This window comes from Trachemys scripta, chromosome 3 (assembly GCF_013100865.1).
Source record: "Trachemys scripta elegans isolate TJP31775 chromosome 3, CAS_Tse_1.0, whole genome shotgun sequence".
Classification (NCBI taxonomy): Eukaryota; Metazoa; Chordata; order Testudines; family Emydidae; genus Trachemys; species Trachemys scripta.
This window is the reverse complement of record NC_048300.1, coordinates 123236157-123252455: the sequence shown is the minus strand read 5'-3', so window position 1 is coordinate 123252455 and position 16299 is coordinate 123236157. Positions and strand designations below refer to the sequence as shown.

The following is a 16299-nucleotide window of genomic DNA, read 5'->3' as shown; positions in this document are numbered from 1 at the left end:
AACTAAACACAGTATCACAGTATGCAGGTGAGGGTGCGCCATTGATTTAAATATATCTGTACATTTAAAGAGTTCCCCATGCTGGAGGAGGCTCCACAAAATAGGTAATATAACATCAGGCTAAATTTTTTGTAAGTTCTGCTGGATGGAGACAAATTGCAGCCCTACCAGCTCTTCCCCCAACCAGTCCACTCCTCCGTTGCTCACTCACTGTACTCCCTCACCCATGCCAATCTCTGGATTTGTAGATAGCCTTCCCCACAACTCAGGAAAGGGGATGTTTCCACAGAAGCTGCTGAATCCCACCTTTCATGTGGTAAGAGTGGCCTCACATACCTCTGTGTAGAATCATGACCCACCACAATAAGTAATTAACTAGAGTGTGTGGAGATCACATGCAGAGAGAGCACCATACAGGAAAACATAGCTCTGCCTTGAAGAGTTTTCAATCTGAATAGATAAAATACATGGGTGAATTCTCAAAAGGTGTCAGTGCTGACCTAATTCTGCTCGGCCACTGAAGCCAATGATAAAACTCTTGTAAACTGAGCCCTTTTGAAAATCCTATCAATGGAGCTGAGGGAATGGATGCAACACGTGAGCAAAGTGAGTGAGTAGTTTTGTTTGGCATGTGTCATGTTAATTCCAAAAGATGTGTGTGTATTTATGTTTGTAATGAGAGATCAATTAAGGATTTTGAGATGAGATATGGAAGAAGTGGTGAAGAAGTGAGTTTTAGGGAGGGACTTGAAGGAAGAGAGTGAGGAGATCATGAAGACTTTGGGCTAAATTCTGCTCAGTTTACATGCTGAATTCAGTGGGGCTACTCCTGGGATTGTAATAAGCAGCATTTAGCCCATTTACCCCTTTTTCATATGGAGTTCTGTGCAGGTAAAAACTGTAGGTGTTATTAATTGAATTTTTCATTCTTCCTCTACACAGCAACAATGAAGACAATACATTCTATGTGGAGCTATGAAGAACTGGTGAGTTGTTGTAACTCCCTTTGATAAAGACTATATGGCTGACATATCAGTGGACTTTTAAAAGGAAGGATGATCTTGTGGTTAAGGCCCTGGATTGGGACTCAGGAAAATTAGCTTTAGTTCCCAGCTCTGCCATAGACTGTGTGTCCTCAGAAAAGTCACTTAATCTCTCTGTGCACCAGTTCTCCATTTATATAATAGTGATCATGCTACTTCTTGTCTCCTATACTTTGCCTATCTTGCCTGCTTGGATGGTAAACTCTTTGGACATAATCTGGCTCTTACCATCTATACATATAGCACACATAATATAGCATCTAGCACAATGAGGCCAATCTCTTTTGGGGTGTCCAGCATGCCAGCATAACTATGCCTCCAAATACATTGGTGGGGCAGAGTCAAAGTTATGTCTGCTTCCTACCCTCTCCTACTCCCCTGCACAGGGAAGGGACATAGCAGCTCTGCATAGCCTGCTACCTCTCCCCACAACCCATGTGCAGAAAGTGGAGATACATCCCTTAGTGTTCTCACCATTGTCCATTAAATATGAATTTTCTTTACAAAATATTTCAGTTTGATCTCTTTTGAAAGGTATTTATTGACATGGAAGGTATGCCAACCAATCTAGATTTTAACAAATAGTGTTGTTCATAGATTTCATAGAGTTTAAGTACAGAAGGGATGATTTTAAAAAGAGATTCTAAGTAACTAAGCATTTCAGTCCATGCCAGGACTGTGCCCTCGTACTCAAGAAGGAAGCCTGGTCTCTTCTTGTGATGTGAATCTGGAAAAAATGAAAGTGGGCCTAACCCTACTGGTAATTCTGGCAAATTAATCCCAGCTATACAATGCTGGTCTCATTGAATACTGAGCTATATAAACTTTTCTTAAATAGGAGGAATTATGTTTAAAAATCTCAGTGCACACCCCAGTCACTGGATAGTCCAGGGGAATATTAGGAGGGAGAGCCTATCACCTATAGGTCACTGGTTCCAGCCTGTGAACTACTGAAGGTCCTTACCATTTAGTGACTGCTCAGAGATGAACTGGTGGTCTAAGGTCTTTGTAGAGTGTCTAGCACCATGGGGTCCTGAACCATGATTGGGGATCCTAAGTGCTACCACATTATACAAAATAATAATTAGCTTAGTTCTTAGCGGACAAATATCAGTGTCACAACTGTACCCTTGGTGATATCCTTACCACAGACTGAACTACCCTTTAATTCCTATAGGTGGCCTCTGCAGACATGCCCACAGAGTCAAACCTTGATGATCCTAAATGGGGTCATGTTTTGAGATGTGTGTTAACTGCATTGAAATTTCCCTTTGTTGTTGGAACCTATGTTTATCCCAATTAATTCAATGTCCCCATTCCATCAGGAAAATTGACGATTATTTGTATCCATATTTAAATGCACTAAATCTTGTAGTTGACATCTAAATTATATCCTATATCTGTTGAAGTTTTGTCTCCTATAATAAAATAATGGTGAAAGACTCCTAATGGGAGCCACTCAAATTTGCAATGGAGACGAAATACATAATTAGGGCCAAATTCTGAAAGCCATACCCAGTTTTGGCTTACTGAGAAAGGCATGCAGCATCAGAGCCTTGCTTTTTTGTAACCATTTAAAATAAAATTATTTCAAACACTGTTGCTAATCCATAATTGTAAATAAACCAAGGATAATTTTATTTGTCTTCTGAGCTAATTCTATTTTTTTCTTCTGCTCTGAAACACATTAGAAGCAAACCTATTTTTCAAAAGGCAGTTGTCTATAACTGGTACTTGGGAAGATGCTATTTTTGTATTAAATCAAATTTTAAAAAGTAAATACAAATCTGTGCAGTACTAATATATTTATGTTACTATATTATATATTCATACCTACATTTATGTTACTAGTTCTATATCTGGTATACCTGTTGGCTTTGCCAAACTGTAGAAGTAATTAACAGAGCCTTCCTTTGAGCTATTTAGGAGTGGTTTCTATTACAGTATGTACTCCAAAGAGGAAGTCAAGAGGAACTATATGCAGATACATACATGTCTGAACATGTTCCCCTAGTCACTCAAAGTGCGGAATGAAATTTTGAAGAGACACTGTCACGTTATATTTAGTGTAAAATATAGGTTTTCTAAAAATAACTTTTACAAAGTTTAAGATCAAGAGAAATAATTCCATGAATGTAGAACAAAAATTACAATGAAAACAGTTTAAAAAAACAAAACAAAGCAAAACAAAACAAAAAATACCTCTGTTGTGTTTACAACCCAAATGTTACATAGTAAAATGATTACAAACAATAAATATTGACATAATGTGTTAGTGGATGAGCACCTAAGTGAATCTGACTAAAATTAACTATAAACAGAAGTGATACTAATTAGTCTATTTGCATTGTCCAATATGAGATAAATGCAGAAAGTAAACAAACAGTATAATAATAATACAAAAATACAACGTTGCACTTTTACAGCAACTTCTATATGAGAATCTCAAAGGACTTTACAAACAGTAATCAATTATATCCCATAACTCCATTATGAAGTAAATACATATAATCCCTATTTTACAGATGGGGAAACTGAGGTACAGCAAAAGAAGTGACATCAAGATCACACAGAGACAGTGGCAGAGTGGATTAATAAAGAAAAGTAAATCAGATGTTCTCCCATCCTCTAGTTTGAATAAATTAAGATGTTTGTAAGCTTTTAAATGGGCTTTTAAATATTATATAGTTAATAAGGTGGTGTCTCTTTAAGTCTGTATAGGTTTGCAATGTGATACTTGGCCTGATACCATATGACACTCTGAATATCCTGACTTTCGAGGAGTTAAAGACAGACTAGTTACAGAGCATTTGCTGTTGACAGAGACAGATCTATATGATAACACAGGTTTCTGTAGTAGCTTGGAAACTTGCCCCTCTGCTTGCGGCTTAGCTCATCAGCCCTCCCCGTGGGCGGGGACAAGGCTGCTGTATGGTTAGGTTGAGTCTCGCTGCGTGCGTCTATAACTTTGTGTTGCTTACTGCTGCTGGTGGTTAGGAGAAGGAATGTGGAAGTCAGTAGAGTGCAGGGTGACAGGCTGGTCGGGCGAGCTGCAGCAGCAGCATTATTTCTCCCTGGCAGATCATTTGCTTTTCCCCTTCTGTTTACAGAGGTATCGTACGGTTTTTTGCTTTCTCCTCCTTTGCCTTTAAAGGGAAGGCGACTAGAAGCTGAAGACGCAGCAGCAGGAGAATCAGGAAACCATGCACCAGCGCTGCTTTTTCCTCCTGTGAATCTGGATCTTTATTTTTGCTGGAGAGGGTAGAGGTTGCTGCTGGTTCTTCCCCTTCCCTCCTTCCCCGGCCGATGTGTCTTTCTCTGTCTCTTTTGCCAGTGTTTTTTAAATGACTTGAGCGACGGGGGGAAAACTGTCAAGATGGCAGCAGCAGGAGCAAGGAGGTTATGAATGTGGTGTTGATGCTGGAACAAAACCCATCCTCTTGGCAGCCCTACGGAGGGCTTAAAGCTTCTGGACCTGTTGGAAGACTGGTGATTTGATTTGTTTTTGTTTTGCTTTCCTCGCAAGAAGGGTAAAAAATCCAGAGTGGCGTTTTCTTCCCCTGTTCGGTTGGTTGTGAAATTTAGTTTTGTATATATAGAGCTATATATTTTTTGGAAAGTGGAATGCATAACTACGGCAAATGCTAGTGTGCAATTGGAGGTACATTAAGACTTCAGCTCCCTTTGGGGCGTTTTGAAGGAGGAAAAAGTCATCAATGTAATGTGAAGGACCCCTCTCTCTTTTCCCCGGACAGAGAGAGAGAAAAAGGAAAAGATCTACCAGAGCAGCCGGGAGCAGGCTTGGTGGTGTTGGAGGGGTCTCTCTCCGATGGATACAGCGTGATTGCCAGTGGAGCACTTCTGCAGCTGCATGGAGTGAAACATAAACAAACACACACCACTGAGCTGCACCAACTCCACTGCGTTTGGGCTGCTGTTGGCGCCGTCCCCCCACCCATCTGGTTCCAGAGGCGCATCTGGAACCTCTGGCCTCGCCTGATCCCTTATTGATCGCCTTGTGATTATTAGTAGTATTTTGTGTGTGTGTGTGCACTGTCTGCTGGGAGAGGGGGCGGGGGAAGGCAGAAGGCAGGAGGCTGCAGGACTTTAATGGAGAGTGGCATGTTCACTCGCTCCCCCCTGCCTGGTAGGCACTGATCCGCAGCGGCAGGAGGAGGACTGGGGTCCGGACCTGTCTATCCCATCGCAGCACCAGGAGCAGCAGCAGCGGGAGGAGGGGAAGCCAAGATGGCAGAGGCGTCTCCCCCTGCCCCCCTCTCCCCTCTGGACGTGGAGCTGGACCCCGAGTTCGAGCCCCAGAGCCGGCCCCGCTCCTGCACTTGGCCCCTACAAAGGCCTGAGTTGCAGGCGAGCCCGGCCAAGCCCTCGGGGGAAGCGGGCGCGGACGCCGCCTCCATGATCCCCGAGGAGGAGGACGACGAGGAGGAAGGGGGCAGCTCGCCCATGGCCATCGGCAGTGCCGTGCCCGGCGGAGGGGAAGCGCTGGCTCCGGAGGAGGCGGCCCGGCTGCTGACCCCGCTGTCCGGGGTCGGGACGGAGGGCTCGGGCCAGCCCCCCGGGGCAGCGGCGGCTGGGGGCAGCGGGCTGAGTGGGGGGCAGCCGGCGGCGGCGCCGCGGAAATGCTCGTCCCGGCGGAACGCGTGGGGCAACCTGTCCTACGCCGACCTGATCACCCGCGCCATCGAGAGCGCCCCGGACAAGCGGCTCACCCTGTCCCAGATCTACGACTGGATGGTGCGCTGCGTGCCCTACTTCAAGGATAAGGGCGACAGCAACAGCTCGGCCGGCTGGAAGGTGAGGGGGGCGGGGTGTCCCCGGACGCGGGGGACACAGGGGCCGGGAGCAGAGGGGCGCGGGCTGTCCCGGGAACAGGGAGCGGGGCTGGGAGGTGAGGGGGGCAGCGGGAAGGCGGGGGGCAGAGGTGAGGGGTGGCAGGGGGGTGCCCCCGAGGGAGAGGGGCCGGGATGTGCCCCGGGGGGGCAGGAGTGGCACTCAGGACGGGGGTTAGGGAGGCTCTCAGGAGGCGGCACCGGGGTAAAGGTACAGAGAGGGTGCCCGGGGGAGGCAGAGGGGGTGGGAGGAAACCCGGGGGGGAGCGGGGGCGGGGGGGGGGGGAGCTGGACCGCGCTCAGCCAGTTCAACCCAGTAGCAGGCCCATGTGCGGCACCCCCGGTGCGCTAGTGGCTGCCTGGAGCTCGCTGCGGGGGAGCTGGCGTGGGATGGGGGGAGCTGGCGTGGGATGGGGGGAGCTGGCGTGGGATGGGGCGGGCTGGGCCGGCCCCCTGGTCGGAGGGGCGATGGGTTGCCGAGGCGCACTAGCCCGGAATTAAAGTAATTAATTGTTTTTAGCGTAACGTGGAGGAGCAGCGTTTTAGTGCAGTGTCCGAGGAACACAATACTGTGATCCCAGCCTTGCACTTCGCAGGCGGCGGGCTCTTTCGGTGTACTAGCCGGGGGAGGCGGGGAGGATCGGTGCTTTCCTGCCTTTGAAATGCAAGAAGCAGATACTCGGAAGAGACCTTGGACTCTTGAGCTTCTCAATCATTTGAGCTCCTCGCCTTGCACCTTCCTCTTCCTTGGAGTGACATCTGCCAGGCAAACTCTGCCTTGCACGGCTCTCCAGTTAAATATTAAACCTGGGAGGCACCGGAGTCCAATGAGCTTCCTGAAAAGCTTTGGTGAGACTCCTCTTCTTATTGCTTGGCTGGCCGGGCCCCAGCACCTGCTGCTGTCTGAACCGGTAGCTGATGTTTGCTAATTTGAGAGTGACCCAGGCTGCCTCCACTGTGTACTAGCGAAGCAGGCGGCTTCTCGGCTGGGAGAGGGGTTCTCCGTTTAGATGAACTTGGGTGACTCCTCTCTGCTGGCCCATGTCAGTTTCTTTAATGCTCGAGGCACGTGGTTTAAAGGGGGTGTGTGGCGTGGCCTCTGAGATCACAGTGACCCTGCTGCAGTGTGCTTAGCCTAATGTGCTTAATGGACACCGTCAACCTGAAATCTAGTCAGTTAAAAATGAGTTAAAAGTAATTGCAGGGACCGCATCTGCATTGGAGTCCCTGTCAGTGTTTGTGGTTTAACAATCACATTTTCTGAATTTGGAAAAAAAATAGTTGTCCCCTCTCCCTCCCCTCCCTTGCTCTGCAGAAGACTCAGCCAGACCTGAAGAAGAGATCTGCAAGCTGGAAAGCTTGTCTCTTTCACCCACAGAAGTTAGTCCAATAAAAGATATGACCTAACCCACCTTGCCTCTCACAGAAACAGTGAAAATTAACTAAATACAGAGGAAACTGTGGGAAGACTATACGCGGAATGCTGTCAAATGCACAAAACAAGAAACTGAAAAATGTAGACAAATATATTTTCTTTATTTTTTTTTCAATTATAGGAATCTTAGCAGTTGCACGTAACAGTAGTAGGTCAAAAATATACAGATGCAAATCTCAGAGTTCAAATATAGAATTACTACTAGTTTTTCAAGAAAAATTCAAATTCCTCCCTCCACCCAAAAAAAGCCAAGAAAGGTGTATGCTTTTCCTTATAAAGTTAAATTAATGGTGAAATTCTTTAAAGAGTGACTTCTCTGAATGTTTGGCATTTTCCCCCGGGTATGTTAGTGCATATAGGGACACCATCAATTGAGAAATCACACATATCTGAAAAATTTCTATATACAGTTTTTACAGATCATACTTATGATTACTATAATGTAAAGATATTAGAGAAAAAATCATTTTCCAGATTGTTTACTTTGTGCATGTGAAAACACATTGTGTATAGTCTGGCTTTTGCTTTTGAAGATCACTTTTAAAATAGCTAATATTGGGTAGACTACATTTTAAAAGTACTTTACAAAAAGTGTTTGCTTTGGTATTGCATGCTCGTCTATTAGTATGCCACTTGCTAAAATGCCATTTCATTAAATGTTACAGCTACACAGTAAGAATGGGCACTTGCATGATGTAGGTGCTATTTACAAAGGAGGGACAACTGGTTCAGTTAAATTTCATCTTGGTGCCACTATGTGCCATTTATGATTGAGGGTCTTTATGGATGATAGGAGGAGGATTCTTGAGGAAGTTTTAGCATATTATATAGATGTTAACTTTCCTATTGAATCTCTGTATTTGATTAGAATAATAGAGAGCTTACATGATATAAAACAAATGAGTTGGAAATGTTGTATAAGCTGGAAGATTCTCATGTATTCTTATGCTAGTAACCCATTCTTATGTTTTGATTTCTGAGTAAGACATACTACTAGGAAATTAATTTGAATACAGATGCAGGATTTTCACCCTCCCAAATGGAGCATTACAGGAAAAATGTTTGCACTGCATTTGATTCAGGCTAAGGAAATATTTTTAGAAAAAAGGCCAGTTGTTTAGTTCAAGATTGATACCTTAAAAACAGATGCATTTTAAAATTGGATGCCTATTTTATATATTGAATTTGATGAGGTTCCACAAGCATGATAGAGAGTGTGATAAGGCTTAAATCTAATATGACAATCCTTGCTTTCAAATATATACCTTTATGTCATTTGCAAAAGCATTGGTTTCAGACCTCAGCTGTTCTGTCTTATCTGCTATGACAAATCCTGTCTTTTATTGAATACTTTGAGTTTTCAGCCAATGATCTCAAATCAAATGGAACTAAAAACTATAAAACAACATATAATGTATGTTATATGATACTACTTCCATTGAACTTGGTGGCAAAACTCTCATTGACTTAAGTGGAAGTAGGATCTGGGCCATTGTGCAAAGTGCTTACATTGATTAGTATGCTTAATACACTTGCATTTTTTCTGACAATTTATACTTTTAATTTGATATTGATTCAATTTCTGTGCAGAATTAACTGGTACTTGGAGCTAATTAAAATGTTAAAAACTTGGATCCTTTGAGTTTTCACTGATATAATTTAGTTCAGAAGTTTCTCACTGGTGTCTAAAATGACCTTCATCAGAAGATGAGGGCACATTAGAAGCTCAAAATCTTGTTTATGGTTGAGTGCAAGTTGTCTTTGAAACTGATGATAACAGGTTTGATTTTGTTAGCAATCTGTGTATATGTTTGTGTGTGGCTGATAGGAATGTGATAAAGTAGGGGAAGGAGAGGTCAGGAGCTAATAATCTTCCAGGCATCCCAGAACAGAGATTTTAATTTCTAACAGGATTAGTGTTCTTTTTAAGGTGTGCATATGCATTTAAAACAGGGATCTTTCTATTTCTTGACTGGAATATCAGTTACTTTATATGGAAACATTCCTGTTGGACTCCATCTACATCTCAAAGGGTTTGTTTCCACAGTAGCTTGGAGAGTGATTCCCAGCTCTTGCGCTCTGGCTCTGCTTGAGCTAGCATCTAAATAAAGAAGCGTGGGTGTGGCCGCAGAGGTGGTGTCTTGTGCTAGCCGCCCGAGTGCAGTCCTGCCCAGTGCCCTGGGAATGTATTCAGATGGGTGGCTGAACTGCTGCCCATTCTGCCACGGCCACTCTGCTCTTTTTAGGCACTAGCTCAAGCAGAGCTAAGGAGCGTACTTCTGCTTGCGTTGGGAATTACACCTCCCAGCTGCTGTGTAGACAGACCATTGGTATGTAAAACACAGTAAATGAGTATATACTGTTTTATCATTTTATTTCCCTCGTAAGTATGGGATATAATTGTTTAAAGGACATATGACTAAGCTGTTCACTTTGGACCTTGGGAAAAGTCACAGGGAAACTGAGATTTCAAAAATGATAGAGATTGGTGTACGAGAAAGCCTTTTACCTTAGTCTACAATTATTTTATTATATAGATAATTTCAGCTTCATAGACAAAGAATACATTTAACGGCGTTATTCCCCTCTTGCATCAAAAGGGGAAACTGTCATTTTCAATAAAGGTGAAAAAGATAACTTAGTTTTATTATCATACATGTTATATATGAAATATTAAGTTTGTTTCCAGTGTAATCAGCAGAATGTACTTCATAAAAATAGCTTAGATTATTCTCCCCAAAACAATTACTTTAAAAGCTATAAATTAAAATTACAACTACCATTCAACTGATTTTTTTTTTTTTTTTGCCTAGGGCATTAAAGCAGAAATGAATATTCAGATGTGGTTAGGAAGACAACATTATGTTTCCTCTAATTCAGATAAGAGTTGTCCAATTTACACACCAACAGGCTGATTTGTTTCCCCTCCCCTCCAACAACCCATTGGAATGTTAGCTTATCTAACACTGGTTGGCAGCTAACTAGTGCAGTAATATATAATAAATCTTCCTAGATGCAGCATGCTGCATAACCTCTAGATACTCACATACAGGTCTTTTCAACACTAACCTATATGTTTCCAAACCACCCCACAATTATTTAGATATATGATTCAATAACTGATCACTGCTTTGAATAGTGATAAAAGTGAATGTTTTAGTTTTTGACGTCTATGAAAAACATGCTTTGAAAGAAAGAGACTGTGCGTGCTCTGTTGTACAGAAGCACATGTCCTGATAGTGTCTTGTCAGTGCACAATATATAAGGTGAATCTTGTCGTTACTACCACAGAGGTTCCTGTTCACCAGACTTGCACGTATTACAGCTTTCTAAATGAAAGTATCTAATGCCACATCAAAATGCTGCATTCAAAATATGCATTCACAAAATCAGTGTATTAGAACTGATTTTTATTAACTTTGTTAAATTGTTCAGGATTCAGTAACTTTCTTTGCTTAATATTTTTCATCTGCCCTGAAATGATATCTTCAGGCACCTTTGTATGTAGGTTGGAGGAATGTGCAGTTTCACTGTAACTTCTGTACGTACTTTGGTATCTCTTGCCATAATATTATTTTGTAACTTCTTATGGCAATATTCTGTGAAACTCAATCCTTCCTCTACATGAAGAGTACACTAGAGGGACTATTTTCCTCTTTATTGAGCAGAATCCCAAGACTGTGAAATTGGTCCTTTATGAACATCTACCAGTAATTCCCGAGTTTAAATGCAGACCATTTGTTTTGTTTTATTTTTGTATCATGAGCCTAATAAAATTTTCCACATGTTTCTTATGAAGGATAAAGACCAGTTACTAGTATGTGTAATTGTTTTTGGAAGTTCTGTTTTAAAAAGGTGACATCAAACATGAATATACTGTAATTCAACTTTGTTTTTAGTGACTGTAAAACCTACCTAGATGTTGTAATTGTTGAATGTCACTGAGGGCTTGTCTACACTTGGAGTTACTCTATAATAGCTATTCCTGATTAATTCCACATGTTGACACTCTTATTCTGCAATAAGCAAGTTTCATTCCAAATTAGCTTAATTCACTTCAAAGTGGATTAAGCTAATTCAGAATAAGGCACTCTTATGTTAGAATAAGAACATCCACACATGCAATTAATCAGGTATAGTTAACTGGGAATAGTTAATGAGCTTTAAATCCACATCCTGCCTTATTCTGGATTATTTTTTATGTGTAGACAGAGAATCCTACACATCTTTGATATGAGCCTCTTTCTACGAGATTTAGTCATCCATCTAGGTATCTGGTAAATGTGCCAGGAATAGTTAATCAGGAATAGCTATTCTGGAATAATTCCCCATGTAGACAAGCCCTCAGTGACATCCAAGGTCAGCACTGTTTTTGAAAGACTATGGGGAGGGAACAGCACCAATCTCTTCCCTTCTTACTTCTTTTCCAGTAGGAACTGCATGTAGCTTCTCTAAGCCCTGGCCTACACTGGGGGGGGTGGGGGGCGCGGAAGGGTGGATCGATCTAAGTTACACAACTTAGATCAATTTACCGTGGTGTCTTCACTGCGGTGAGTTGACTGCTGCCGCTCCCCCGTCGACCCTGCCTGCGCCTCTCGCGGTGCTGAAGTACAGGAGTCGATGGGAGAGGGCTCAGGGTTGATTTATCGCAACTAGACTAGACGTGATAAATCGATCCTCGCTGGATCGATTGCTGCCCGCCGATCCGGCGGGTAGTGTATGTCTACATTACCCATGTTACAGCATGGCCGTGGCAGCGCTGTGACATGGGCAGTGTAAACATGCTTTATTGCCCGGGGAGAGCTCTCCTGGCGATTAAAAAAAACCCCACCCTGAACGAGCGGTGGTAGGTTTATCGCTGGGAGCACAGTTCCCGGCAATAAAGCACTGTCTATGCTGGCGCTTTTCACCACGAAAACTTTTGTTGCTCAGGGGTGTGTTTTTTCACTACAACAAAAAACAACAAAAGTTTTAGTGCTGAAAGTGGCAGTGTAGACACAGCCTAACAGGAGCAGCAGAATGAAATTTACCAGAATTGCATCAGTTGCACTCTGTGCATTATGTCCGTTTTCTGGGGCCCTACTATCTGGAGTAATTGTTTTCCAGCTTTGTACTGTATTCTTAATTTTTATGTGAAATCTAAAGTAGTTTAATGATTCATACAGAAGTGTGTGGACAAGGAACTGTAATATGACTGTTTAGATAGTCATTTAGCAAAGCACTTAAGCACATGTTTAACTTTAAGCATGTGAGTAGCCCTTTGGGTCTTCTGCGATATTACTTAGATGCTTAAAATACATGTTTCAGAGCTTTGCTAGATCAAAGCCTTGGTGTGTTATGCTTTGGTGAACTATTTAAGTGAGTTCTGTCAGTGTACTCAGAACTCAACAAAATAAAGAGAGAACACAGTTCCTACCCAAATTCTAAGTTGGCAGATTATGCAGTTCTCACATGAGATGGATGGAAGATGATCCACCATTAAAATGGTAAATCTTTTTTGCTTTCTTTTTGACCTTCCAGTAGAAGTCAGATGTAAGTGATAAGTCACATAAACTGATGGTCATGACCATCTTACATCCGTTATTTCATCTTATATCTGAATAACCTACATTAAAATTTCTCACCTTCTCCAACATGTGCATCCATGTAGTAGCTATTGTAGGTGAGATGGAGCTATTTGACAGTGTTTCTCCAATGATGTTCTATTGAGGAATGCCTTTACTGAGGGCCTTTCTGATACAGATGTGAGTCAGCCACTTCAGCTGATGTTGCTATCCCGAAATAATCATAGGTTCTGAAAATGTTAAGTGACGCCCAAATAGCAAGTCTCGTTCACAGCAGAGATAGACAAAGCTCTTGATAAGTATGCAGCACGGGCCTACTTGATAACAGGACCCTCTGGGGTTTGGGTTGCTTTTGGTGTGGGTTTCATTACGGCTGACGAAACATATTGCAGTGGTTATTAGCAACTTGTCAAATTATATGCAAAATCATTCAATTCAATAATGCTTGCTCAGCACCACAGCAGTTTAATGAAAATTATTTTAACCTTTTATTCCTCTTTTTGTATTTTTTGTTTCAAATTTATGCTATTTTATTTCTGTACAGTTTCCTGACCATCACTACACGCTATAGTTCTCAGTCCTATCTAGGCTAGGAAAATGTGTTGTGTTTAGCAAACGTGATAGCTAACACGTGTTAACTAACATGTTTTTAAACACCACGTAGCACCTAGGGTAAACAAAGACAGGGGCCTAGTTTTCCTTTACCTTGTGGCCCGTTAGAGCAATGTAAGGGAGCCTTAAAATGAGATTAAGATCCTTTACACTGCCATAGAGATGTAAACCGGCCTTAATATAAAAAAGAAACAGGCTCAGCAGTGTTTAAAAATGTGCTAGCTGGTTGTTGTCAACCCTAGATTCCTTTCTGGAGTTGACCATGACCAGCTAATATGTTCCTGAAGGTGTTGTGTCAATGGTAGGTACAAAGTCATGTTTAAAAACTTGTTAGCTAACGTGTTTCCTAATATGTTTTGAAACACAACTTATTTTCCTTGCCTAGACTGGACCTCTATATACCTCTATATTGTTGTATATTTATCATTGTGTTTTACTCTGTTCTCATGCTATGGCAGGTTGGCCTCTGTTTTTCTACTACATGGGATACATTATTAAGAATAAATTATTTAAATTGAATAATTTTGGAACACTGCTTTCATGGCCTAAAGGCATTTGTTTATTTTAACTAGAAGACCTTCTGTATTACTTTGATCTATATTCCTCTAACCGTACACCAGCATCCTTATAGTCTGAGAGTGTGCACTCTTTGTATGACAGCATGGGACTCTAGCTCTAGACAGATTTCAGATCCTCCAACGGCCCCCCCCTTTTTTTTTTGAGCAAGGGTAGTTCTGGACCTGTTAGCCCACTTGATTAAATGAAAGTAGAGATTTTCTTCTTTCTGGGTGCTCAGTCAGCACCTGTACCCCAACATTAACAGTCAAATTCAAACTTAAAATATTGTTTGTGGAAGAACTAAAGAAAACAAGCAAGAGAAGAATCTGAGTGTAATTTTGTTTAGCTGTGAGAGATGAAAAGCCATGATAGTACAGACTTCGATGGTATGTCTACACTGAACAGTTAACTCATGCTCTCACCTGATTTATAGCCTTAGCTTCCTTTACTATGCACACAGAAAAACCTCTGGCCTGAGTTTGGGGTGCTTTAAGCCCAGGCTAGCTTACCTGACTGGGGGTGCAGGTTAGAGCCCAGGTTTCAGTTTATCTCAGTCTGGAATCCATCCACTTTTCAGTGAGGATGCAGATAAAATCACTCAAATACTGATATTCCTCCAATTCCCTTCCCAAATTCTCTTTCAATTGACACAATTGACTGGGAAAGAATCCTAGAACATAGCCCAAAGAGCCATGCGTTGATGCACATGAGTGAGTGCAGAAACAGTGAGGACACAGTAACACAGGTTGGACTTGGCTATGGAAGTGCCCATACCTGGGCTATGCTAACTTGAGTGCCAATCACCTGTGTTAACTGTGTGGTGTAGACCTAGCCTGAGACTTAGTTTTAAAGCTAAACATTTGTAAATGTAGAATTTACCAATTATTTGCAAACTCCTCTCTCAGGGTGAAATTTCCCCCAGTGCTAAGGTTCAGCACAAGGTTCTATGCACTACCTAAGCCACACATAAGTCCTTAACATAGTGAGGTATAGAGCCTTATGAGTTGGGGCCTACTTAAGTCTCAATTTTTGTGGATTTCACTGAAATTGTGAAATATGGGATTGTTTGCTAAATTAACCTTCAAAATATAAATATGTATTATTCATAAATGTGCTGCAAAAGTTCTGTGATTACCACAATGCAAAAACAGTTGACTGTAATGTGATATCACTGCAATCATCATAGTGTATAGTTGATTGAGAGTGTCTGTCAAGTTGCATGACATAGACTAAAGTGAGCACGGTAGTCATTATAGTAGATCATTGATTGAGAGTGTGTCAACATTTATGACAATAAGTGAGCACGACAGTCATCAGGTCGAGTGAAAGGATTGTTATTGCATATAAAGATGGCCGACAAATCAAAAAACGGCAAAAAAAATTTCAGCTTTGGGTCGTGTGAAGCAGTACCTAGTTAGAATCTTACATGCAGATGGTGGTAAACTGTTTTGTTCCTCTTGCAACGTGACTCTAGGTTTGTTCAGAAAAAACACAATCAATCGTCATTTTGATTCTGCATCACCTGTTAAACAAAAAGCATGTGCAGAGGCTACAGATCAGAACACAAAACTAGCGACTGTGTCCACAATATTTAAAAGAACTGAAAGTAGTTTAGCAAAAAGGAAGTTACAATGGAACTAGTGGAGGCCTTCGCTGCTGCCAACATACCTTTAGAAACAAATGGATAATCTGAAACAAAGAGACTACTTTAGAGAGCACGTACCAAATGCTGGCAGTTTCCCATGTGCAAACAAATTTTGCCAAGATTATCTAGCAGAAGTAATTGCAAAGCATGTTCAGTCTACAAAATCTGTGCTGGCAGAATATAATTCCATTTCAATTGTAGCTGATGAAGCAAAAGATGCACAGGAGATGTATATACTCCACTTTTTATTTGTACCTGGCAGCTGGAAAGACGACTGTATGCCTGTTTTCCTAACGGAGCCATTCAGCTTGAGTCGGTAAATTTTTCAACTGAATCACAAGCTTTAGTAAAGGCTGTTGTAAACTGCGGTTTAGATTTCAGCAAGGTCTCAGTATTTCTCTCTGACATGTTGTACATGTGCAATGCTTTCTCTGATGTACTACAAGGAACGATGCCAGTGTAATTCATGTTACCTTTAATGCACATTTCCTTTTAATGGTCATTGATATCTGGTGCACACATTTCCTTGATGTGGATATGCTGGTTTCTTCTTTTAAAAAAATAATATTCAAGCATTGTCTAGGCTGTAAAC

General features: G+C 41.9%; 1 protein-coding gene across 1 annotated transcript in view; it reads left to right on the top strand.

Moving 5' to 3' along the window:
* The first annotated feature begins 3991 nt into the window (after positions 1–3991).
* The window catches only part of FOXO3 (forkhead box O3), a 150374-nt gene continuing 138066 nt past the window's right edge, over positions 3992–16299 (top strand). The window contains exon 1 of the mRNA XM_034765918.1: positions 3992–5858. Within this exon, the coding sequence (XP_034621809.1) occupies positions 5292–5858 (567 nt within the window). The 5' untranslated portion in view covers positions 3992–5291. The remainder of the gene's footprint in view (positions 5859–16299) is intronic.